The sequence below is a fragment of the Meles meles genome, chromosome 20 (genome assembly GCF_922984935.1).
Source record: "Meles meles chromosome 20, mMelMel3.1 paternal haplotype, whole genome shotgun sequence".
In the NCBI taxonomy this organism is placed as follows: domain Eukaryota; kingdom Metazoa; phylum Chordata; class Mammalia; order Carnivora; family Mustelidae; genus Meles; species Meles meles.
In genome coordinates, this window is record NC_060085.1 from 19,103,945 (window position 1) to 19,128,959 (window position 25,015).

Below are 25,015 nucleotides of genomic sequence, written 5' to 3' on the forward strand. Positions count from 1 at the left end.
GTCTCAGAGCTTACAGAATGTTAGAATGGGAAAACGCTATTTCTATCAACCCTCCCTGTCGCTCTTGAAACTACCTGTCCCAAGGGGCTACTGCCTGTACCACATCCCTTCTCTCAACTTCCCATGGCCCCTTGCACAGCTCTAACTCTTCTTGAGAAAAGCATTTCTGGCAGAAAGTCCATCTGTAGAACCATTAAACAGGTCTTCTTAAAAGTTAGTAACTGTTGACAAAAGGCTATGTCCATGCTAAAGAGAATTATCTGGAATGCCCAGCTTTGAAGTGCCAGGAGGTGCTTAGCACTGACGGCTGCCCACAGTTCTCTGAACATCCATCCCTTATACCAGGGAGTCAGGGGAAATGCACCTGAGCACTGACTACCAGATCTTCTCCTCTGGAGACACCTACAAGGCAAAGCCTCTAGAATGTTTCCTTTAACCCTGCAGCAAAACCACTGAGTACTCACACAAAAATGTCATCGCGAGGCATGATGTGGTTTAAACCTTCATCCATTTGGAAAATTTTGTGGAACCGGTGATTATATACATCTGTGACCACCATCTAAGAATAAACAGTAACAGAAAGATTACAGGGTGGTTAAGAGCCTCTACGTACAACCCAGAAGCAAATGAAAACGATGTGCTACCAGTGTGGCCTCCAGAGAGACTGCCAGGCCACCAGCCCCAGAGCTCAGGGGCCAAGGCCCTCAAAAACATGACTGCCGGGGCACCTGGGTGGCTCAGTGGATTAAGCCTCTGCCTTCGGCTCAGGTCATGATCCCAGGGTCCTGGAATCGAGCCCCGCATCAGGCTCTCTGCTCCGCAGGGAGCCTGCTTCCTCCTCTCTCCCTGCCTGCCTCTCTGCCTACTTGTGATTTCTCTCTGTCAAATAAATAAAATATTAAAACAAAACAAAACAAAACATGACTGCCACCAGCAGAAAACATGCTGGTAACATCTGTCCTGAGGTTTACAATGGGATCTGCCCACAAGTGGTAGGAATGGTGGGGAATGAGTGCTGACCAGAGACTGGTAGTCATCCAGAAACCTCTGGAGTGTCCCCCGGGGCCAAGAGCTTCGAAACCATCCTCGGCACATAGAGGCACACACCAAACCCCAACTACACAACTGCCTAAAACCAGCAGGGTTCCAGGAGAGTGGGGCTGAGCAAGGACACTGACCAGTGCTGGGAAAAGGGAGGGACTCAGAGCATCCAGGAGGATGGAGGAAGGGATCTTCACTTTCCCCACCTCCACACAGGGCCAGCCTCAGCAGAAAGCCCAGTGAGGGCAATTGCTTTTAAATAAAGATTTCTGGGGCGCCTGGATGGCTCAGTCATTAAGTATCTGCCTTCAGCTCAGGTCATGATCCAGGGTCCTGGGATCAAGCCCCACATGATCCAGGGTCCTAGGATCGAGCCTACTCAGCGGGAAGCCTGCTTCTCCCTCTCTCACTCCCCCTTCTTGTGTTCCCTCTCTCGCCGTCTCTCTCTGTCAAATGAATAAATAAAATCGTAAAAATAAATAAATAAATAAAGATTTCTATCAAGAACATCATGTCACTCCAGACTTATAGGGTAGGAAAGAACTTCCAGCTTCTCATACTACAGAAAAGGGCATGTGCGAAGGGGAAGGAAAGCTAAGAGCAGAGCCCTACTCCTGGCCCTCTGATCATAGCTAGTGTGCCATCAATGGAGGAGAAAGGGCTCCCCGTGGCTGAAGGGACAGTCTCAGACGCAGTGTGCACTGTGAGCAAGGGCCAGGAGGCCTGAAGCATCCACACAAAATCCTGTTTGTGTTGGCCAGTAAGAACTACCCCCTAAACATGGCTACAAGTTTGAAAATACACTCCCAAGGACTATGAAATGGCCCCAATAGGCTGAGTGCCACTGACCACCCCGCCTTACGTTTTCCGCAGCAACGCCAGACAGCTTGGAGAGAGCCTCGCAAAGGTCAGACACGGCCCCCATCAGCGGCACAACCACACGGTACTGCAAAAAGAAAGAAGGGAGGGGTGAGAGAGGTACTCAGCAAAGGGTAGATGAGCTGGTTGAAGCAGGCATCACAGAGCGCAAGATGACCTCTTATGAGTCACACACGGTCAGGGCCCTGAGGAGTGGTCAGGAGCAAACAGCAAGTCCTCTGCCTCAGCATCCGCCTCCCTATTCGGGCAGCAGCACAGGAGCTCGGCCATCTCTTTCCCTCCTATATACTGCTTTGTCTCATTCTTCACTTTCGGCAGTCATCCACTACCTCCTTTAAGGAATGGTGGAAAATTCTACAGACTGCCAGTGGAGTCCTAAAGCCTTCAGTAGGGCGGGACACTTAAGACCTGGTGGCCATGCCATCCATCTGGCCTTCTGTTCTAGCAGACTCTCTGGGCTGACTGACCAAGAAGTACCCTGCTGCTGCCTCCCAGCATTCAGATGCCAGGATCACTCAGCAGATCAGTCATATTACCTTAGCTGAATGAATGGAGCGGGGGTGGGGAGTGACAGAGAAGCCTAGAGGACCTTCACAACCTCCCCTGAGTGACAGAGGATCACACAAAGGTCTGACGGAGGCTGAGGGCACACACTCAGGCCAGTGCCACAGGGATTCAGAGGCAGCTGGCAGAAGAAGCCGCACTCAGAGTCCCTCGGTGAGGGGTGCCAATAGGGTGCAGATCCCCTTACCTGGGTAGGTCTGCAGCGAGGGTCAGCAGGAACCAGAAAGACCTCCATGACTCGATCTTTCTTTAGGGGCAGTGGCAGAGTTAGATAGCAAAATGGGTCAAAGGTCACGGAAACCTTAGCACATTCTGGGCAAACCAAAGTAGATTTGAAGAGGCCGTGGAACGTGTCCACAATCACAGAGTCATTCCTTAACCTGTGATTCTCCCAGGCTTCCTTCGCCACCACCTGGAAGGATAAAGATAAATAAGACATCTCAACACACTTGAGTTGTTTACCCCTTCCTCCGGAATGATCCAGAACAGAATCTGAGCTGGACCTTGAGGCAGTCTCTATAGCAAAGAACTTGATCCAGGCCAGCCAGGGCTGGGACTGGTTTCAGCAGACCATTCTCACTATCACATGCCAGCTCCACGCCCATTCCCACACTTAAAAAAGTCTTCACGTAGGACTGTGGGGCATACAGGCGTCTGTGTGTCCTCTGATGGGAGCCGGATAGCCCTGACAGCACTGGGGGCAAATGGACCTGACTAGGGCAAGGACTGCCTTCTCCAACGTGTTCAATGATCCAAAGTCCCTGTAGTGAGTTGTTTGGTTTTTTTTTTTAAAGATTTTATTTATTTATTTGACAGAGATCACAAGCAGGCAGACAGGCAGGCAGAGACAAGAAGAGAAGCGGACTCCCCACCAAGCAGAGAGCCCGATGCGGGGCTCAATCCCAGAACCCTGAGATGATCACCTGAGCCGAAGGCAGAGGCTTAATCCACTGAGCCACCCCGGCACCCCAGCAGTGAGGTTTTTTTTTTTTTTTTTTTTTTTTTTTTTTTTTTTTAAGATTTTATTTATTTATTTGACAGAGAGAGAGATCACAAGTAGGCAGAGAGGTAGGCAGAGAGGCAGGCAGAGAGAGAGGAGGAAGCAGGCTCCCTGCGGAGCAGAGAGCCCGATGCGGGGCTCGATCCCAGGACCCTGAGATCATGACCTGAGCCGAAGGCAGCGGCTTAATCCACTGAGCCACCCAGGCGCCCCAGCAGTGAGGTTTTAATTTATACTACAGTTCAGCTAATTCACTCAACTCATAGTCTTTCCTTCAAGCTATAAATACAACTTTAAAGTTTTCGTATGATTAAGCCCAATGTGATAGGGTAAAGTTAAATACCAAATTCCCTTTCCACAGATCAGAAAGTTGAGGCAAAAAAAATCAGTGCCTTAATAATGTTAATAACAAACTATTTTAATAATCATGTATGTATTTTAATGAGAGCAGTGACACTCCCAAGGCCCATACTAGAGTCACTTTGGTTTTCAGACTGCCCTAGTTTCTAGTTCAGCAATGGAATTACACTCCGCAAACGGACACTGACTTCAAGAGCCCCAAGCAGGAGAATTAGGAGTAACTAGTTTGTCTCTTTCTGACCCAAAATGCATTTCTCTACCAGAGCCTGTGTCCATGTCATCAACAGCAAAGGGCAACCAGGGCCCTGGCACCAATACTCAAAGACCAAAAGGATGTCCCTGCAACTCTCGGTAGGAGGCAACTTCTATGAAAAGTTATTGTTCAAAAATCCTCAACATCATACCGCATCTGGCCGCCCATTGGCATCCTTCAGCTCCAGGTAGGGTTTCTTCTTTACTCGGTTCAGATCTTCGTGCAGTCCGTCCAGAAGAAAGGCTAACAGCTCCTGAGAGTCCTGCTGCTGGTAGCCAGAAAACTGAGGGGCAAAACGTCCCACTTGAGTCTACAACAAAAGCAATCACATCAGAAGGCATAAGATTTAAAGAACCAGTGAAGTCAGATGAGAACCTGCCATCAAAAATAACGTTGCAGGGTCAGCTGGGACAGTAAGGGAGAACATCATCTGGCCGAGTGGCCCAATTAACTCCTCGGAGCCTAAAGGAGGCCAGTAGTTCTCGCCAGAGAGAGGGCTCAGATCAAAAGCCAGCACAACAGCGGACCTGACCCCTGGACCACTCCCCTAAAAGAAGAGTAAGTGAAGGGGGGCACCCTGAGGGAGAAACACCTTGCAAGTACTGACACAAATCCCTCTCTTATGTCCTTCTTTGGTTCAGAATCTCCACGAGAACTTTACAAACGGCATCTGCATCAGCCAGAGGAATCCTCCTGTATCTAACAGTCCTCCTGTCCTTAAATGACTGCCTGCCTTGCACTGCTCTGCATCTACAATTCTCAAGAGCGTGGTCCCCAACTAGCACCACCAGCATCACCTGGGAACTTGCCAGGAGAGCAGAGTCTTGGGCCCAGTGCAGACCTACAGAATCAGAAACTCTGAGGACAGGTCCAGGAGTCTAGGTTTAACAAGGCCCCCCTGACGTTGGACAATCCATGCTCTCCCACCTGTGTTGCCCAGTACCAGAGCCACGGGCCACATGTGACTACTGAAATTAAAATTAAATACAATAAAAAAATTCAGTTCCTTGTTCACATGAACCACATTTCAAGTGGCTAGGGACTGCCTGGCTGCCATACCAGACAGTGCAGAGAGGAAAAACGTCCATCATCAAGGAAGCTCTGCACTCCCCCTAATACCTAAATATGGTCCTCCAATTGTTCATTTCCATGAGTTTGAGGTGATGTACCTACCGTCACCTGATTCTAGTCTCTTTCTGACTTCATGGTATGGGGACAGTAATTTACATGTATCTCCCATGGATTAATGTGACCACAGGGGTAAAAAGAATTAGTGTTTTGTTTTGGTTTTTTTTTAATATTTTATTTATTTATTTGACAGAGATCACAAGTAGACAGAGAGGCAGGCAGAGAGAGAGAGAGGGAAGCAGGCTCGCTGCTGAGCAGAGAGCCCGATGCGGGACTCGATCCCAGGACCCTGAGATCATGACCCGAGCCGAAGGCAGCGGCTTAACCTTTACACTGAGCCACTCAGGCGCCCCAAAAAGAATTAGTTTTTAATTTCAATAAACCATTTAAATTTTCTTACTGAGCCAAGGTGCTATGACCCCTCACCCCTTTGAATAAAAAATCAGCCCATCTTTTCCTACCACGAGCTTCATGAAGGTTCCTTAAATTCCACTGATGCAGGCTAAACAGGGTCTCTCAGATTTCAAAATATGAAGGCAAGGTCCTTCCCCTCAACAGGAAAAAATATTTAAGGCAAGGGAAAGCCCAAGTTGCTCCAAGAGCCCACTGCAGTTCACCCACTCTTCTAGCTGAGGGATCCAAGTGACAACTGACTTCCACATCACACTCTTGGAGTATCCACCCAGTTCCTGACTTGGGCGGCCCACAGTGGGTATAGGGTCCAGGCTCAAAGAACCTGGGAGTGCCTGTCAGATAATACCGGAAATTAAACCGAATCGTTACACTCTGGCTTAGGATGTTTCCTACTTCAAGACTGGCACCACGGAATACAGCATTCTGAGCAACCAGCCTACAAACGCCCTCTGCAGCAGCCCCAGCCCACAGGCGGGGGCTGAGGTCTCTTAGAGTAACCGTGTGCTGAATGCCTGGTCAACAGAAAAGGAGGATCTCCTCGTGGGGCTTTTCATCTCAGACCCCCATCTTAACCCCAAAATGCAACTGGAATAACACTAAATCACTCTCCCCAAAATGGAAAAAAGGAAGTATCTATAGCAACCTACTTTGAACATGCGAGGTGCCACATGAGAGTCCCTTCCAGACCACATCTGTTTAATGAGCTCTGCATAGGCTTCTGCAATCTCCCCTTTCATTCCCAGAGGGTTATCTCTGTTGATTTCAGCCTCATATTCATCTTTAAGAAAGTAGTCAGTCAGCGGTGCAGTGTTGCTCAAGCACTGAAAAAGAACACGATCAGAGCTCACACCTCTTCTGAAGCACACAGAGATGAAGATAAACCAAGTTATTAAGGGCCAATGAGGGTTAACTCCCAACAAAATGAAGTTCTCCGCAGACTCTCCACAAGGCTCACAACTGTAAGGGACAGCGTCCCAGAAGCCCAAGCTGGTGGCCTGCCTTGCAGCTAACCTCCCAAGGACATGGTGTTAGGGTTCACGTTCACTAAGAACTGTCTCTGAAATAACTACCCGAGGGCAAAAGCTGAATGCCCCAAGTGCCCGACAGAATACTTTTCTATTCAATGAAGGATGGTTAATTTTTAACATCGTAATTTTGAGATTTTTTTTTAAGATTTTATTTATTTATTTGACAGACAGAGATCACAAGCAGGCTGAGAGGCAGGCAGAGAGAGGAAGAGAAGCGGGCTCTTCACCAAGCATAGAGCTCAATGTGGGGCTCGATACCAGGACCCTGGGATCATGACCTGAGCCGAAGGCAGAGGCTTAACCCACTGAGCCACCCAAGCGCCCCATGATATGATATATTTTTTTTAACTGGAATTGATTATGACATTCCACTGTCTCATTGGAAGATAAAATATAAATAAGCTGAAGCCAAAATATCTTTACTAGAGCTGAAGCATTATGTGGGAAAAGATCAGGAAAGATACTAGAAAAAATAATGAATAACATCAGTATGCGTGTACATACTAATTTTAACTCTTCAAATTCAAAAACTTGATTTTACCAAGTGTTTTTTCTACATCTGTTGAGATGGTCATATAATTTTCTCCTTTATTCTGTGACTTAGCTAAGTGACACACATCAATTTTTCAGGTGTCAAACTGAGTTCTCCTGGTACAAATTGTACTTGTTCTACTCTTTTTTAAAAAAAATTTTATTTATTTATTTGACAGACAGAGATCACAAGTAGGCACAGAGGCAGCCAGAGAGAGAGAGGGAAGCAGGCTCCCTGCTAAGCAGAGAGCCCGATGCGGGGCTCGATCCTAGGACCCTGGGATCATGACCTGAGCTGAAGGCAGAGGCTTTAACCCACTGAGCCACTCAGGCGTCCCTTGTTCTACACTTTTATCTAAACATCACTGAGTCTGATTTGCTAAAATTTCATTTACATTACTTGTGACTACAATAATGAGTGACATATGACCATCAGAAATTTTCCTTTTTTAAAAATTCCTATCGCAGGTGCTGGCTGGCTCAGTTGGTGGAGCATATGATTCTTTGATCTCAAGGTTGTGAGTTGAAGCTCCACACTGGGTGTAAAGCGTACTTAAAAATAAAATTTTAGGGGCGCCTGGGTGGCTCAGGGGTTAAGCCTCTGCCTTCAGCTCAGGTCATGATCTCAGGGACCTGGGATCGAGCCCCGCATCGGGCTCTCTGCTCAGCAGGGAGCCTGCTTTCCCCCCTTTCTCTCTGCCTACCTCTCTGCCTACTTGTGATCTCTCTGTCAAATAAATAAATAAAATCTTTTAAAAAATAAAAAATAAAAAATAAAATTTTAGAGGGCACCTGGGTGTCTCAGTTGGTCAAGTGACTGCCTTGGGCTAGGGTCATCATCCTGCAGTACTGGGATCAAGACACACATCAGGCTCCCCCTGCTATGTGAGGAGCCTGCTTCTCCCTCTGCCTGCCACTTCCCCTGCTTGTGCTCTCTCTGTCGAATAAATAAAATCTTAAAAATAAATAAATAAATAAATAGAATTTCAGGGGGAAAAAAATCCTTGTCAATTTTTGCTTTCAGAGCATGCTGCCTTGTAAAATGATTTAGGGAGCTGTCCCTCTTTTCCCATTTCCTGAAAGAGTTTATATGATTGGTATCACTTCTTACTTTAAATCCTTGAATATATTCACCAATAAAGCCATCCAGAACAAGAATTTTCTTTGTTGTAAAGCTTTTAGTTACTCAGTCAATTTCTTTAACAAATACAGGACTATTCATATTTTCTATTTCTTCCTGTATAAGTTTGATAAATTATGCCTTTCAAAGCAACTTGTTGAAACTTGTCATCTAAACTTATTGGCGTAAAGTTGTTTTACTATGTTTATATCTTTTTAAATTTTTAAAAAATTTAATTGTATTCAAATTTTACTTACTTAACATAAACTGCAATATTGGGTTACTGTCCTCTAATCTTTTTTTTTTTTTTTAAGTTTTATTTATTTATTTGACAGAGAGGCAGGTAGAGAGACAGGAGGAAGTAGGCTCCCTGCTGAGCAGAGAGCCCCATGCAGGGCTCCATCCCAGGACCCTGAGATCATGACCTGAGCTGAAGGCAGAGGCTTAACCCACTGAGCCACCCAGGCACCCCTCCTCTAATCTTTTTAATGGCTACAGGGTCTGTAGTGATAGTCTTCTTTCATTCTTAGCTTTAGTCATTTACATTTTCTCTCTTTTCCTCTTCATCAGTTACTCTGAGCATTTATGGCTTTTTTTTTTTTTTTTTTTTTAAGAATCACATTTGGCGGGGCGCCTGGGTAGCTCAGTGGGTTAAAGCCTCTGCCTTCAGCTCAGGTCATGATCCCAGGGTCCTGGGATCAAGCCCCGCATTGGGCTCTCTGCTCAGCGGGGAGCCTGCTTCCTCCTCTCTCTCCCTGCCTGCCTCTCTAGACTAGTTGCAATCTCTGTCTATCAAATAAATAAATAAAATCTTAAAAAAAAAAAAAGAATCACATTTGGCTACAGTGTTAATCACCCCTGTATTTCATTAATTCCTGCTCTTCTATTATTCACCTCCCACTTCATTTGGGTTTCATTTATTCTTTTCCTAGCATTAAGAGATAGAAACTTAAATGCAGGGGTGCCTGGGTGGCTCGGGGGTTAAGCCTCTGCCTTCGGTTCAGGTCATGATCTCAGGGTCCTGGGGTCGAGAGCCCCGCATCTGGCTCTCTGCTCAGCAGGGAGCCTGCTTCCCCCTCTCTGACTGCCTCTGTGCCTATTTGTGATCTCTCTCTGTCAAATAAGTAAATAAAATCTTAAAAAAAAAAAAAAGATGGAATTTAATCTTTTTTTTTCCTGAAATTTACATGTAGAGCTATAGACATCCTCATTATCATTATCTTCATTAAACAGTTGAGGGAAATTGAGGATACAAAGAGCTGAGAAAAACCTATCCATGAGAAGCCAAATCTCAAGTTTCTTTTCTTCAGTACTCTGCTCTTCCTATCTCACCACAGTGGAAAAAAATAATTTCCAAACTCAAGAGTCACGTATTTTTTTTACATGTCTTTTTATTTTTTCCTTTCTACGCCATGAAACTTCAAAGCTAGATTGTTAGTCCTGTGAGTACAAAAACCATGTCTCATTTCCTGACCACTGAATCTCTTATGTATAGTAAAGAATTTAGCCTTGCCCAGAGAGAAAGTCTGGCTCTTGCTCTTGGCTTCTGTACTTGTACAATTTTTTATCTTTTTTTTTTTTTTTTTTAAGTAGGCTCCACCCAACATGGGGCTTGAACTCACCACCCTGAGATCAAGGGTCACATGCTCTACCAAATCAGTCAGCCAGGTGCCCCTTGTCCTTGGCTTCTGAAAAGTACTCTGGTGACCCCTGGAATGTTATTCCTGACAGGAATATCTTTGTTTGTCTGGAGGTCATCAGTCATACTGGAGAATCTACTGTTGTAATTCCAGTGTTGTGGATAATCTCATGTTGGGGTGGTGGTGGCCACACTTACACTGTCATCTTAGGGTGAGAACCAGCTACTCCAGAAAAACCACCACCGTGGCCTGGGGGGAGTAGGGGATGGGGGTGGGGGGCTTGGGTCACATCGTGTTAGTCTACCTGGAGACTGAGTTTAACCACCCGGGCAATCAATTAATCATGCCATGTGATAAACCACCAATAAAAATTCTGGAAACCAAAGCTCAGGTGAGTTTACGTATTTGGCAATACCCCATGCTTACTGTTACACATCAATGCCAGGAAAGTAATGCACCCAGACTCCACAGGGAGAGAACAACAGAAGCTCTACACTGGGGACCCTCCGGGACTCTCCTGATTTGCTCCAACCTTTGGCTAATTTTAACTTGTATCCTCTTTCCCTATAATAAACCACAACTCTGAGTATAATAGTTTTATTTATTTAAATAAAGTTAGTTTCAAAAAAAATTAACATCTTTTTAAAAAATATATGTAAAATATTAAATATTAGTTATTTTATTAAAATTAGAAATAAAATATAAAAAAATTGTTGATTTAAATAATACTTAATATAATAGCAAATTATTGAAACCGAAGGCAGTCTTATAACTCTGCCCTCCTAACTCTGTAGCTAGACCCTAATTCCAGCCCATGTCCACCACAGTATGGTCACACAGTATGTCCCCAATAAATATTTGATCAACAAACAAATGAAGTATCAAAGGAAGGACTTTAGGATTTTGCACAATCAGGGGCATGAGATTAGACAGTTATCATTGGTAAGAAGGCAGTACCAGCTGCAGTGAATTCTCATCCCATCAGAAACCAACTGGACAAGTACTCCCGATATTTTCTGGGAAGATCATCCCTAGTGGCCAACAAAATTCAAAATATTTTTACTAGTAAAACCAACCCCAGGACTGATTCAGAAGACAATTCAGGGCCATTAACAGTGATAAGGCCATTCTGTACTAACCAGTGGGAGGTACCCTGATAGGGATTCCTGAAGTACTAACAAAGGGTAGGCAGGGATCCCTGGTAAAGGGTCCCCCCATCATTTTAGCATGCCTTTCCTAACCACGCCCCAGTCCTGTGAAGAAGCAGTGTTACTTAGACGACTGTTCTCCCCTCTACCTGCAAAGCGGAGTTCATGAAGCAGGTGTTCCCCAGGTTTCCAAGTCCGCAGAGCCCAGGCTGAATGTGAGACGATGGCGACTCCTGACAATTATACGAAGCAGAGAAGCCAGATCCACTGGAAAACACAATTCACATCAGCAATAAAAGCGAGTGCTGTGCACATGCCCTCAGGAAAACTTGTGGGGCTCCTCCAGGGCCTCTGCAATCCCTAGCTGGTAATAATTCCATGATATGAGTTCTTCCTACACCCCTCGCCAGCCCTCCAGCCACTCCCCTTCTCCTACCCCTGCCCCTGATTTGATACAACAGCAGGTGATAAGCACATCCTTAAGGGGAGAAATGCTGAGTTCTCTACTCTCAGGCTTTTGGCAAATTCTGTGTTTCCCTCTAGAAGGCTAACTGCCATGTGACTTCACGGAAGAACATGTGGTTACCAAGATTAAGAGCTCACACCTGCTACCACTCACCAGGCCACACTTTGTCCTAACTGTGCCTGAGTATTCACGCACACTCTCACCTCACCCTCCTCCTCCTCCATTCAGTCTGCTATGTGGCAGGCGCTCGTGAGATGCTCGTACAAAGGAGGGGGAAACAGGCAGGGAGGGCTGAGAACCATTCCCTCAGAGCTATTACTGTGCTGTGATACAGCCAGCCCATCCTTTCACGCGAGAAGTGGTGACCCCCCGCCCCCCAGGATCACCAGTGACTTAGGCTGTGCGCAAAACAGCAGCTCATCTAAGGATAAGCAATATAAGTGAGAAGTAGGAGACATACTCTATGGTGGGTATGAAATGGAGAGAGAAAACACATGCAGCATGTTCCCAAGGGGAAGCTTAATCCCACTAGGCTTAGTGTTGCAGCAAAGGAGCTCTCCAGACACAGGCTGGGAAAGGACTCTGAGGGAGGGAAGCAAAGTGAAAGGGCCTGCTCTTACCCCCTGCTGACACCGGAGCTGTGCATCCCAGAGGTGTTAGTGCTATCACCATTTGCAATGGGAGAGGCAGACACTGAGGAATAGGGACTTGCTGATGATGTTGGAGAGGTAGGAAAATTTCTGCTAGGCGCAGTGCTTGATCTGGGAGAGAGAAGCAGAGACAACGCTACTGACTTTTTGCAAAAAGCAACCCTACAGAATGCCTTAGGTCTCTTTTCAAGAAATAAGTGTTCTCCATATTCAGTTATTTAAAATAAACTGCTGAAGGCCTACTGTCGTACTACTTCAAGATTAATTTTACTTAAGTGAGTCAAGAAATTAATTGGTCTTCCTGGTCTCATTCATCCATGTGGTCGCCCACCCAATCTCTCGGTAGGATAAACCACAAAGTTGGTCTTTAGGGCATCCTGATTTGATTTATAAATCATAAGCTTCCCTAATAAGAGTTACCAGTGAAAGACAAAGAAAAATGGCAATAAGAGAGGAAAATCCCCAAAATACTTGACCCGAAATGAGCAGCTGGCTCTGAGTACGCTACAACAGGAAAACGGTAGTTTAGTTTCACTACACTATTCAAGGAGAATTGTTTTGCTTCCTCAAATTTATCAAATGTGAGTCACCTCTGTTTCAAACTTATGTTTCAATATTTTTCACAATATATCTTATTTTAGATTTATACCAACTTTCTGATTAATAAATGCAAGTGCTATCCCAAACATTAAGTTGGTATGGTTTTTTATCAATTTTCTACTAAAATCTGTATAAGAACATGTAGAAGAAAGTGGATCATTCTGCTCTGTTTCAAATATGTACAACTGTGGTTTTCCTTCTTGATTTGGGGTTATTTTTAGACTACAGAATATGATTATGATATGCCCCAGCAAAGAGCCCAACCGAAGGGATCTAATCTCAACCAGGGTTCTCTACAAGAAAGTGAAACAAGGCAGCAGAGATAAGGAGTGACCCTGCACCCACACCTGCAATAGACAAACATCAGGAAACTATCCAGGGGTTTAAGTCAGGCACCAGGAACTGAGTTCTGTTCCACAGTCTGACGTCACAGTGAGGGAACGGGAAAGAGGGTTCCCCAGCCCCTCTCCTTCCCAAAGGGAAATGCACCTTTCTCAAATCCTGAAGAGTATTTGCTTCACAGAGCCTCATTCTCATGCTGCAAAAAAGTCCAAGAATCCAGATAACCTCAACAAGTGAGACTCGGCAGAGCCAAGGGCACTCTCTTTCACCACACAGGTGACTTCAGCACACACTAGAAACCTGTCCATGGTGATAAAGGCAGAAGCAGCTACGCGAGGCTGGTCTGATATGGCATACCATTCTCAGGTCTGTTGACAGGTACTATAAGATAGTGAAATTCGAATTCTAACATGCAGAACCTCAAGGCATATAATTTAACACTACCCTTTTTACTAACTGTTCACTAGTAACATTCTACTTCTTTGAACACAAAAGGGGAAAATCCACAAAAGCCAAAACCAAATCCGTCAATTCCTTAAACAGACTTTTCTGGTTGAATTGAAAGAAAACAAAGAAAAATTTTATTTGACATTTGTGTAAAATGTTCTAGAAAATACTGCCAGTAGTTTTCAGAGTAAATTCAGTCAAAAAGAAATCCAATGATGAGTACATAAGGATGTCTTTTTATATGCCTGAAAATTTATGTAAGAAAATCTTTCTTAAGATTTTATATATTTATTTGAGAGGGAGAGAATGAGACAGAGAGAGAGAGAGAACGAGTGAGAGCACAAGAGGGGGGAAGGTCAGAGGGAGAAGCAGATGCCCTGCCGAGCAGGGAGCCCAATGCGGGACTCGATCCTGGGACTCCAGAATCATGACCTAAGCCAAAGGCAGTCACTTAACCAACTGAGCCACCCAGGCACCCAAACTTATTTTTAAAGACATTTATTTATTTCAGAGAGACAGAAAGTCAGTAAGCAGGTCAGGGGAAAGTGCAAAGGGGGAGGGAGAGGGACAAGCGGATTCAGCACTAAATGCAGAGCGGGGGTGGGATGGGGAATCTTGATCTCGGGACCCTGAGATCATGCGGGAACTGAGTCAGACACTTAACCGATTGAGCCACCCATATGCCACAAGACCAAATTTTTCTTAAATTCCACCCTTGACAGACAAAAGACCTCTGTGCGGAAAAGTGACTACCTGGGAAACGCCTGGGCGCTTGGCACTTGTCATCAGGCAGCGTTAGAACACATTCTGGGGCACTGCAAGTGGGAAACATCTTAAGCTCCAGGGTACAGATTAGCTGAGGCAAGACCTCAATGGGTCTCATGCCACAAACACTCTGAAAACAGAGGCTACAACTCCAAAGGATGCTTCTGCTCCTTTAAAAGACACTCCGGTCAAGCCTCTGGTCTCTCAGTAGCTTTCCACCCAGATATTTCCTGCTTCTTGGCATGTCTAGTCCTTACTAGTCACAACTAGAACATAACCTGAACACAAGATCCAGGCCCTGTAACACACTCATGCCTGCCCTCCTTGCTCCACTGACCTCTGCATGCTTCTCAGATGTTCTCCAGGCTGAAAGCTGCTCTGCAGACGAGCCCACCCTTTAGGGATGACCTCAAGTAACCAGAGTCCAGCACCTGGCATTATCATTAAGATAACAATGAACGTCCTGGCTCTACTGGTAGAGCATTTGATCTTTGATCTCAGGGTTGTGAGTTTGAGCCCAAATTCGCTGTAGAACTTCAGAATAAAATCTTAAAAAAAAAAAAAGAAAAAGAAAAAGGTAACAATGAACTTGTACTGGAATTCTCACTGCCTTCACAACACCCTAAGCTATGCTCTCCCCACACCAATGCTGTTAACCCTCGTCTGCGTGTACCCACATCTCCGCTTCAGGAATACTGTCCTCTTCTACTTCTGGGCAGGCAGCCTCAAAAGGGGGCCATGGTACAGAGTTAACCAGGAATTAGAGACCTCAGGCAAGTAAAGTCAGAGGGAGACAGAGTCAGAAAGAGAGAGAGAGGGAAGTAAGGCCTGCTCTACAAAAAACTTTGGAAGCATGAACACAAAGGTTTGCACAATCCACTAGGAAGAGAAGATCATCTTAAAATGTTCAGAATTTACAAGGTGGCCCTCACTAATAAAAGAGCTGAACACAATTTATGCTGTTCTCCTGCCACAACACAGGTTAAACTGACTCTATAGGTGGGTTAAAAAAAGGGGGGGGGTAGGCCAATCAATGACTTCCCCTGGATAACAAACTCGCTTGTCACATTTTACCACTCCCTCAAGGTTAACCTGTGTCTGCTTGACAGATGATGCACTACTGAATATATAGCTGGTTTTAGTTGTTTTTTTTTTAAAGAAAATCTAATCAAAAGGGGTACCTGGGTAGCTCAGTTAGTTAAGTGTCTGCCTTCGACTCAGGTCATCATCCCAGGGTCATGGGACCAAGGTGCAGCAGGGAGCCCATTTCTCTCTCTCTCTCTCTCTCTATGCCCCTCCCCCTGCTTGTGCTCTCTCTCTCTCTCTCTCTCTAAAATCTTGGGTTGCCTCAGTGACTTAGTCAGTTAAGTGTCTGCCTTTGGCTCAGGTCATGATCCCAGGGTCCTGGGGCTGAGTCCCGCATTAGGCTCCCCCCGCTCAGCGGGGAGCATGCTTCTCCCTCTCCCTCTCCTCCCCAAACCCCACTCATGTTCTCTCTCAAATAAAATCTTAAAAAAAAAAAAAAAAATTCCAATCTGAGAGTTTTGATGAATGATTTTAACCCATTTATAGTTATTTTAATCACTTTTCAAGCTGTCCTTAATTTAGCCTCCTTATCTCATGTTTTCTAATTACGAATTCTCAGTTGTTCTTTTTTACTTCCTGCTCTCAATTTCCCTTCTTAGGTGTGGCAGTTTCCTAGCTGTCTCCGGTACTGTGATTTATAAGAAATATGTATTTTAAAAAATATAATTAAGAAATGTATATTTTGGTCTTGTCCAAAATTCCTGGCACACAGTCCCTCAATAATTTCCTCAGTAATGAGTGATGGGAGCATCTTTTGTTATCTTTGCATTTCTGCCCTTGGTTCGTGAAATAACAAGTGTTAAAAGCAAAAGGAATGTCTTATTTCCAACATACCCCTTTTAACCACCTCAGTTTACATTAATGACTTTTAAAAAATCACAAAGAGTGGGGCTTGCCAGAAGAACTAACCATGTGATTAAAGGGTTGGAACTTGCAGTGGCCCAACACCAAACCCCTGGACAGGAGAGAAGGGCTGGAAATCTGAGTTCAGTTACCAATGGCTAAATGATTTCATCAATCATGCCTACTTACGGAGGCCTGCACAAAAATCTCTGAAGTATGGGAACTTTGGAGAGCTTCACCGGGAACTTTGGAGAACTTTCAGGTTGGTGAAAACATGGAGGTGCCAAAAGTCTGGAATGACTGAGGGCAGCTCCTCACCCCTTTCCTATATCCACCTGGTACCTCTTCCATCTCACTGTTGCCGAGTTATAGCCTTTCTTGACAAACTGGTCACCTAGCAAGTGAACTGTCTTCCTGAGTTCTATGAATTATTCTAGCAAATTATCAAGTCCAAGGAGGGGTCACAGGAACCTCTGATTAATAGCTAGTGATCCCAAGCACAGGAAACAACCTGGACTTGGAACTGGGCCAGTTTTCTGATGGACTGAGACCTTAACCTGTGGGATCTGATGGTACTTCCAGGTAGACTGTGCTAGAACTGAGTGAAATTGTACAACACCCAGCAGGTGTCAGAGAACTGGATGGTGTGAGAAAAACCTACACACAGGTAGTGGCAAGTACTGGTAGAGTAGAGAAGAAAAAGGGGGTTTGGTTTTTTCCCCCCGTTTTGTCTCCCAGTAAGTTATTCTGCCCTTTTTCCTTAAAGACCCCAATTTTTAAAAATCTTTTAAAAGATTTTATTTATTTATTTAAGAGAAAGAGTGAGCGAGAGGGAAAGAGCACAAGCAGGGGCAGAGGAAAGAGGAGAAGGAGACTTTCCTGATGAGCAGAGAGCCTGACGCAGGGCTTGATTCCAGGACCCTAGGATCATGACCTAAGCTGAAGGCAAACATTTAACTGACTGAGTCACCAAGCCACCCCAAGAAACCCAGTTTTTAGCTACAACCCTGCTAAAAGGCAATTTCCTGGCTCCCCTGAAGACAGGTATGGTCATATCATTAGCCAAAGAGAAGCAAAGAGATGTTTTATGTATAATTTCTGCGCAATTTCCTTAAAATGAAGGGCTATGTCCCTCCTCTTCCTTGCTTCCTCCTCCTTGCCACTTGAATGCAGGTGTAACCACAGCAGCTCAGGATCCTAAATCCACAGGGAAGCACCTCTTAAGCAGAAGCTGCACACAGCGGAACAAGACAGAGCGGCTGGGTTTCTAATGATACCAGCACTGGACAGCCCACCTCAGAAATTTAAGATTTTATTTATTTATTTGAGAGAGAGAGCGAGCATAAACAAGGAACAAAGAGAGAAGCAGGCTCTCCCCCACCCTCGCAGGGAGCCCAATGTGGGACTTGATCCCAGAACCCTGAGATCATGACCTGAGCCGAAGGCAGATGCTTAGCCCACTGAGCCAGCCAGGGATACCTCAGAAATTCTTCTTAGAAAGACTTATTATCTTAACTTAAGAAATACTTAAGAAAGACTTATCTTTCTTAACTGCCTTCAAACCTTTCCTAATCAACACAGCATATTTCAAAGATATATTTTCTACTTTTACATTTCTGGCAGTTACTCCATTAACTTATTAGAACCTGTAACTGTTTTTATTTTTGCCCATCAACTACTTAGACTTATAACATTCCCATCTCTCTCAGCTCTGTACTGCCTCTCATTTCCTCACTTGTCTTCCATGTTGGCATTACCCAGAATTAACTTCTGGACTGTTATTGATATTAGTTGCTTTCTTACACCTATATTATTATTCAACTTTTTACTGAAGTACTACATAGAGAATACATAAATCATGAACGTCAAAATCAAGAAATTTGCACCAAATGATTACATTTACATAACCAGTACTCTGACCCAGAAACAGGACAGCCCTAGACCCCAAGTGTCCTCTTCATGCTTCTGTCAGTCACGATTTCTCCCATAACTAACCACTACCTTGAGCCCCTTAGGTTAAGTTTTGCCTGTTCTTAAATTTGATATTAAGAGAACATAGGATGCCACATTTTGTGTCCAGCTTCTCTCATTCAACATTGTTCATGACACACAACACTACTGGGTCCCTACAGACTCTCACTGGGTGAATACACTACAATGTCTCTATCCCCTCTATTTTTGGACATCTGGTTTAACTCCAGTTTGTGACTCTGACAAGCAGTACTGTCGTGAACATATTTGAACATATCTTTAAGTGAACATGAGATGTATTTCTGTTGGCTGTATGCCTAGGACTGGTTCACAGGAGTTGTAAAATATGTACATTATTCTTCCTCTAGTAAGGGTTGCCAAATCTCCTAAAATCACCACATCAATTTATATCCCCTAACAGCAGGGCCCAACAATCCAAGGTACTCCACACCTCAACATCACTTGGTACTGTCCATCTTTTTCACTGAGCCATTTCGGTGGGTGTGCAGGAGCACTGTGTTATGGTTTTAATTTGCCATTTCTGGATGATTGCAGAGGTTAACACCTATCCATATGCTTGCTAGCCATCCAGACATCCTTTTTGGTAATTAACTGTTCAAGATGTTTTGCCCCTTTTCTAACGGGGTTGCCTAACTTTTTCTTCCTGACTTGGGAGGCATTTCTTCAAAATTCTGGAGATAAGCAATGTGTCAAACATATTATTGCAAATATCTTTTCTCACCCTGTGGCTTGCCTTTTCACTCTTTGGTGAACATTCTTAAAAGTCACAGTCACCCCCTCTATCCATTTCCTCCTCCAAGGTTCCTGGCGTTGTGTCTTCTGTCAAAAATCTTTGCTCACTCCAAAGTCCCAAAGCCCTTTGCTTTTCTGGCCAACAGAACACTTCCTTATGAGTGTGCTCTCTCTCACATTACGGATTCTACTGCATGCCCCTGGGCTCTAAAAGTAATTCCTCCACTCAGGAGCCCAGTGTGGAAAACCTTTCAAGGTCAGCTATGCTAAAGGAAAAAAATATTTCAACTTTACATTTAAATAAGTTTAGTAGGATTCACAATTCTGCTTTTCAAGTTATTTACTTTGACCCTGAAAAAGTCTCTCCTAGATCCATTATTGCTACTAACAAGTTTGATACTAGTCCCCTTATTCCTTTGTGACTTTGTCTTTCAAAAAATTTGAAATTTTCTCTACATCTTTGTTGTTAGGTTTTTCCTGTAGTGTCTAGGCGTGGGATTTCTTCCATCTGTTGTGTTTAGCATTATTTAAATTTCAGATCTTTCCTCTTCTATGATTTCTGGGAAACTCTGGGTCATTATAACCTCATACATTTTCTTCCCCTTCCTCTGGTCACTTCCTCTCTGCCTCAGAGATTCCTATTACACAAATGTTGACATTTCTATCCCATCCTCCATAGCACTTCGCTCCGCCTATCGTTCACCTCTCTATCCCTCCTAATGCTGCACAGAATTCTTAGACCTGACCTTCCAACTTCTTTACTCTTTAGCGACATCCATTCTGCTACTCAACCCATCTCCCGAATTCTTTGGTCCCAAGTATGCCTCCTTATTCCTGTTTCATGTCCCCACTTCCTTTCCTTGATGATACTCATTATGCTTACTCCATGCTCCCAGGAGGCTGGGAGCACAGATTATGCTCCCACTAGCACAGGCCATCAATGGGCCATTTTCTTTTCATTTGACTATACCTGTCAGCTACTCGTTATGGCTCCCTTGAGCTGTTCACCAGGTGAGACCACACTACTCCTCCACTCACTACACTGCCTCCAACAAACTCTCTACCACCCCCCCCACCAAGGTACACCTGGAATCCAGAGTCTCACATGGCCCATGGCCCCACGTCATCCCAAGCCCTCCTGCCATCAGCCCCAACAAACTCCCACCAGTATTCAACAAAGCCTGCTTTGGCTTCAGAACGTCCACCGTGGCTGGCACCTCAGCCTCACAATCTTATTCTCATTAAGCACTCCACTCACTGCTGAGTCCCTCATTTCCGTTGTGACCATGCTCAAATGGCACCTCAGAGAGGCCTCCCTATCACCCTACTTAAATCTGCTCCTTCCCGGGGTGCCTGGGTGGCTCTGTGGGTTAAAGCCTCTGCCTTCGGCTCAGGTCATGATCCCAGGGTCCTGGGATCCAGCCCTGCATCGGGCTCTCTGCTCAGCAGGGAGCCTGTTTCCCCTTCTCTCTCTGCCTGCCTGTCAAACAAATAAATAAAATCTTAAAAAAAACAAAAACAAAAAAACTGCTCCTTCCCAAAGCCTAGCACGTGATTTTCTTCCCTGATATTTTCCCACAGTACATAAAAACCATTGTACCTGTGGGTAGTTCTTGTCTACTTACTGTTTCTTGAGAATAGAAACTTTATCGCTGTATCCTCAGTATCTAGAACAGTGTCTTTACCTTTTAGGAGAGTGAGGAGTGTACCTCAGGAATCTCACTCTGGGCTCACTGGCCACGGGACACACTTTGCAGGAAGAATCTAACCTTCAGGCAAATTCAAGGAGGCACTGCTCTTTTCCAAAAGCTATCTCCCTTTACTCGAATCTGAGACCTCAAGGTGTGGAAGAGATAAGAAGCAACACTGGGAAAAGAACGCAGAACGGAACAGTCTTCCTTGGCCAGTATATCCAGCCTCTTCTGCTCCAAGTTGTCAACCCTACCTCACAGATCCACCTTTTGTCTCCCCTGGGGGGGTCCTCACAGTTTTTAAGTAAGTTTCTCTCAGTTCTGTGGCATTTCCAGTTCCAAGAAAGGAGTCAGCAAGCTAGGCTAGCCTTCTGACTGCTGCTGTCACAAATTACCAACAACTTGCTAGCTTAAAACAACAGGAATTTATTATCTTAACAATTTTGCGGGTCAGAAATCCAAAATGATTCTCACTGAGGTAAAGAGCTGTGTTTCTTTGTGGAGGCTCTAGGGACTTCTAGAAGCCACACACGTTCCCTGGCTCATGGCCAGTAAAGGCTTTCTATTCGTTTTACATCACATGCCCTCCATAATGGCCGTCACAGTTACCCCATCCCTCACCAACCTCCAGCAACCCTGTTTATTTCCTATAATTAACAGTCTTATGGTTTGTCTCCCTGATTTCGCCTTTATTCTTCCCCTATGATCCTATTTTGTTTCTTAAATTCCATATATGACTGAGATCATATAATTGTCTTTCTCAGATTGACTCATTTCACTTAGCATAATACCCTCTAGTTCTATCACACTGTTGCAAATGGCAAGATTTCAAATTTTTGATGGCTGCGTATTCTACCCACTCTCTATATATACATATATTATATATTTGTGTGTGTTTGTAGTCATATATATATATATATGACTGACACATCTTCTTTTTCCATTCATCTGTTGATGAACGTCTGGACTCTTTCCATAGTTTGGTTATGGTGAACATTGATGCTATGAACATTGGGGTGCATGTGCCCCTTCAGCTCACTACTTCTGTATCTTCAGGGTAAATACCCAGTAGTAGTGCAATTGCTGGGTCACAGAGTAGCTCTACTTTCAACTTTTAGGAACCTCCATACTGTTTTCCACAGTGGCTGCACCAGCTTGCATTCCCACCAACAGTGCTAGGAGGATACCCCTTTCTCCGCATCCTCGCCAGCATGTCATTTCCTGACTTGTTAATTTTAGCTATTCTGACTGGTGTGAGGTAGTATCTCATTGTGGTTTTGATTTGTATTTCCATGATGCCAAGTGATGTTGAGCATATTTTCATGTGTCTCTTGACCATCTGTATGTCTTCTTTGGAAAAATGTCATTCATGTCTTCTGCCCATTTCTTGACTGGGTTATTTGTTCTTTGTGTTGAGTTTGATTAAGTTCTTTATAGATTTTGGATACCAGCCCTTTATCTGAATGTCATTTGCAAATATCTTCTCCCCTTCTGCCTGTTGTCTTTAGGTTCTGTTGAGTTTCCTTTGCTGCGCAGAAGTTTTTAGATTGATGAAGTCCCATTACTTCATTTTTGCCTTTGCTTCCCTTGCCTCTGGAAATGTGTCTAGCAAGAAGCTGCTGTGGCCAAGGTCAAAAAGATTGCTACCTGTGTTCTCCTCTAGGATTCTGATGGACTGTCTCACATTTAGGTCTTTCATCCATTTTGGATCTATTTTTGTGTATAGTGTAAGGAAATGGTCCTGTTTCATTCTTCTGCATATGGCTGCCCAATTTTCCTAACACCATTTGTTGAAGAGACTGTCTTTTTTCCACTAGATATTCTTTCCTGCTTTGTTGAAGGTTAGTTGACCAGAGACTTGAGGGTCTATTTCTGGGTTCTCGATTCTGTTCCACTGATCTATGTGCCTGTTTATTCTGCCAGTACCATACTGCCTTGACGATGCCACCAGCTTTTGTTTTCTTTTCCAACTTTCCTTTGGTGATTTGGGGTCTTTTCTGGTTCCATACAAATTTCAGGATTATTTGTTCCAGTTCTGTGAAGAGTTTATGGTATTTTGATAGGGAATGCACTGAATATATAGATTGCTCTTAGCAGCACAGACCTTTTAACAATATTTGTTCTTCCAATCCAAGAGCATGGAATGTTCTTCTATTTCTTTGTGCCTTCGATTTCTTTCATAAGTGCTGCATAGTTTTCTGAGGACAGATCCTTTGCCTCTTTGGTTACCAGGGTTTTTGGTTGTTGTTTTGTTTTTTTCAGATTTGAGACAGAGAGAGCACGAGCAGCAGGGAGGAGCACAGGGAGAGGGAGCAGCAGACTCCCTGCTGAGCGAGGAGCCCAACCTGGGGCTTGATCCCAGGACCCTGAAATCATGATGTAAGTGGAAGGCAGACATTTAACTGACTGAGCTACCCAGATGCCCCTCTTTAGCTAGGTTTATCTCTAGATATCTTATGGTTTTTGGTGCAACTGCAAATAGGGTCAACTCCTTAAATTTCTCTTTCTTCTCATTGTTAGCATATAGAAATGCAACTGATTTCTGTGCACTGATTTTATATCCTGCTACTTTGCTGAATCCCTGTATGAGTTCCAGCAATTTTGGGTTAGATTATCATGTCATCTGCAAAGAGTGAGAGTTTGACTTCTTTGCTGATTCGGATGACCTATTTTTGTTGTCTGATTGCTAAGGCTAAGATTTCTGGTACTATGTTGAAGAGCAGTGGTGATCATGGACATCCCTGCTGTGGGGGATGCCAGACATCCCATCCTGATCTTATGGAAAAGCTCAGTTTTTCCCCATTGAGAATGATAATCACTGTGGGCTTTTTGTAGATGGCTTTTATGATACTGAGGTATGTTCCCTCTAACTCTACACTGTGCAGAGTTTAAATTAAGAAACGATGCTGTACTTTGTCGAATACTTTTCCTGCATCTATTGAGAGGATTATATGGTTCTTACCCTTTTATTAATGTAGCATATCACATTGATAAATATGTGGAAGTTGAACCACCGTTGAAGCCCAGGAATAAATCCCACTTGGTCGTGGTGAATAATCCTTTTAATAGACTATTGGATCCCACTGACTAGTATGCTGGTGAGAATTCTGGCATCCATGTTCATCTGGGATATTAGTCTGTAATTCTCCTTTTTGGTGGGGTCTTTGTGTGGTTTTGGGATCAAACTAATGCTGGCCTCACAGAAAGAGTTTGGAAGTTTTCCTTCAACTTCTATTTTTTAAAACAGCTTCAGAAGAACAGGCATTATTTCCTCTTTTAATGTTTGGTAGAATTCTCCTGGGAGGCCATCTGGCCCTGGAATCTTGTCTGTTGGGAGATTTTTGATTAACCTTTCAATTTCCTTGCTGGTTACGGGTCTGTTCAGGTGTTCTATTTCTTCCTGTTTCAGTTTTGTTAGTTTGTATCTCTCTAGGAATGCATCCATTTCTTTCAGACTGCCTATTTGTTGGCATGTAATTGTTTATAACATGATCCCTTAGTGTTGGTTGTGATCTCTCCTCTTTTATGATTTTATTTGGGTACTTTCTCTTTTATTTTTGGTAAGTTTGGCCAGAGGATTATCAATCTTATTCTTTCAAAGAACAAGCTCCTAGTTTCATTGATCTGTCCTACTCTTCTTTTGGTTTCTATTTTGTTGATTTCTGCTCCAATCTTTATTCTCTTCTCTTCTGGGTGTAGGCATTATTTGCTGTTCTTTCACCAGCTCCCTTAGCTGTAAGTTTAGGATGTATATTTGACACCTTTCTTGTTTCTTTAGAAAGGCTTATATTGCCATATACTTCTGTCTTAGGTCCACCTTTGCTGCATCCCAAAGGTTCTGAACAGTTGTGTTTTAATTTTCATTTTTTTCCATGAATTTTTTAAATTCTTCCTTAAATTTCCTGGATGACCCATTCACCCTTTAGTAAGATGTTCTTAAACCTCCATGTATTTGAGTTCTTTCCAAATTTCCTCTTGTGACTGAGTTCAAGTTTCAAAGCATTGTGGTCTGAAAAATACACAGGGAGTGATCCCAGTCTTTTGGTACTGGTTGAGACCTGACTTGTGACCCAGTATGCAATCTATTCTGGAGAATGTTCCATGTGCACATGAGAAGAATGTGTATTCTGTTGCTTTAAGATGGAGTGCTTTGACTTTATCTATGAAGTTCATCTGGTCCCATGTGTCATTTAAAGCCCTTGTTTCTTTGTTGATCTTCTGCTTAGATGATCTTCTGAATAGAAGGAGGTGTTAAGAGTCCCCTACTATCAATATCTTTCTTTAATTTTGCTTTT

The 25,015-nt window shown here is 44.0% G+C and overlaps 1 protein-coding gene across 2 annotated transcripts in view; it reads right to left on the bottom strand.

The window, feature by feature from the left end:
- USP4 (ubiquitin specific peptidase 4) overlaps positions 1 to 25,015 on the bottom strand; it is a 51,773-nt gene that overhangs the window by 12,401 nt on the left and 14,357 nt on the right. The window contains exons 7-13 of one of the 2 annotated variants that reach the window (XM_045991999.1): positions 12,193 to 12,333; positions 11,256 to 11,373; positions 6,287 to 6,460; positions 4,249 to 4,407; positions 2,672 to 2,896; positions 1,904 to 1,987; positions 465 to 559 (exon numbers count right to left, since the gene is read on the bottom strand). In XM_045991999.1, the coding sequence (XP_045847955.1) occupies positions 465 to 559; positions 1,904 to 1,987; positions 2,672 to 2,896; positions 4,249 to 4,407; positions 6,287 to 6,460; positions 11,256 to 11,373; positions 12,193 to 12,333 (996 nt within the window). The remainder of the gene's footprint in view (positions 1 to 464; positions 560 to 1,903; positions 1,988 to 2,671; positions 2,897 to 4,248; positions 4,408 to 6,286; positions 6,461 to 11,255; positions 11,374 to 12,192; positions 12,334 to 25,015) is intronic. The other variant, XM_045992002.1, reaches the window with a different exon arrangement.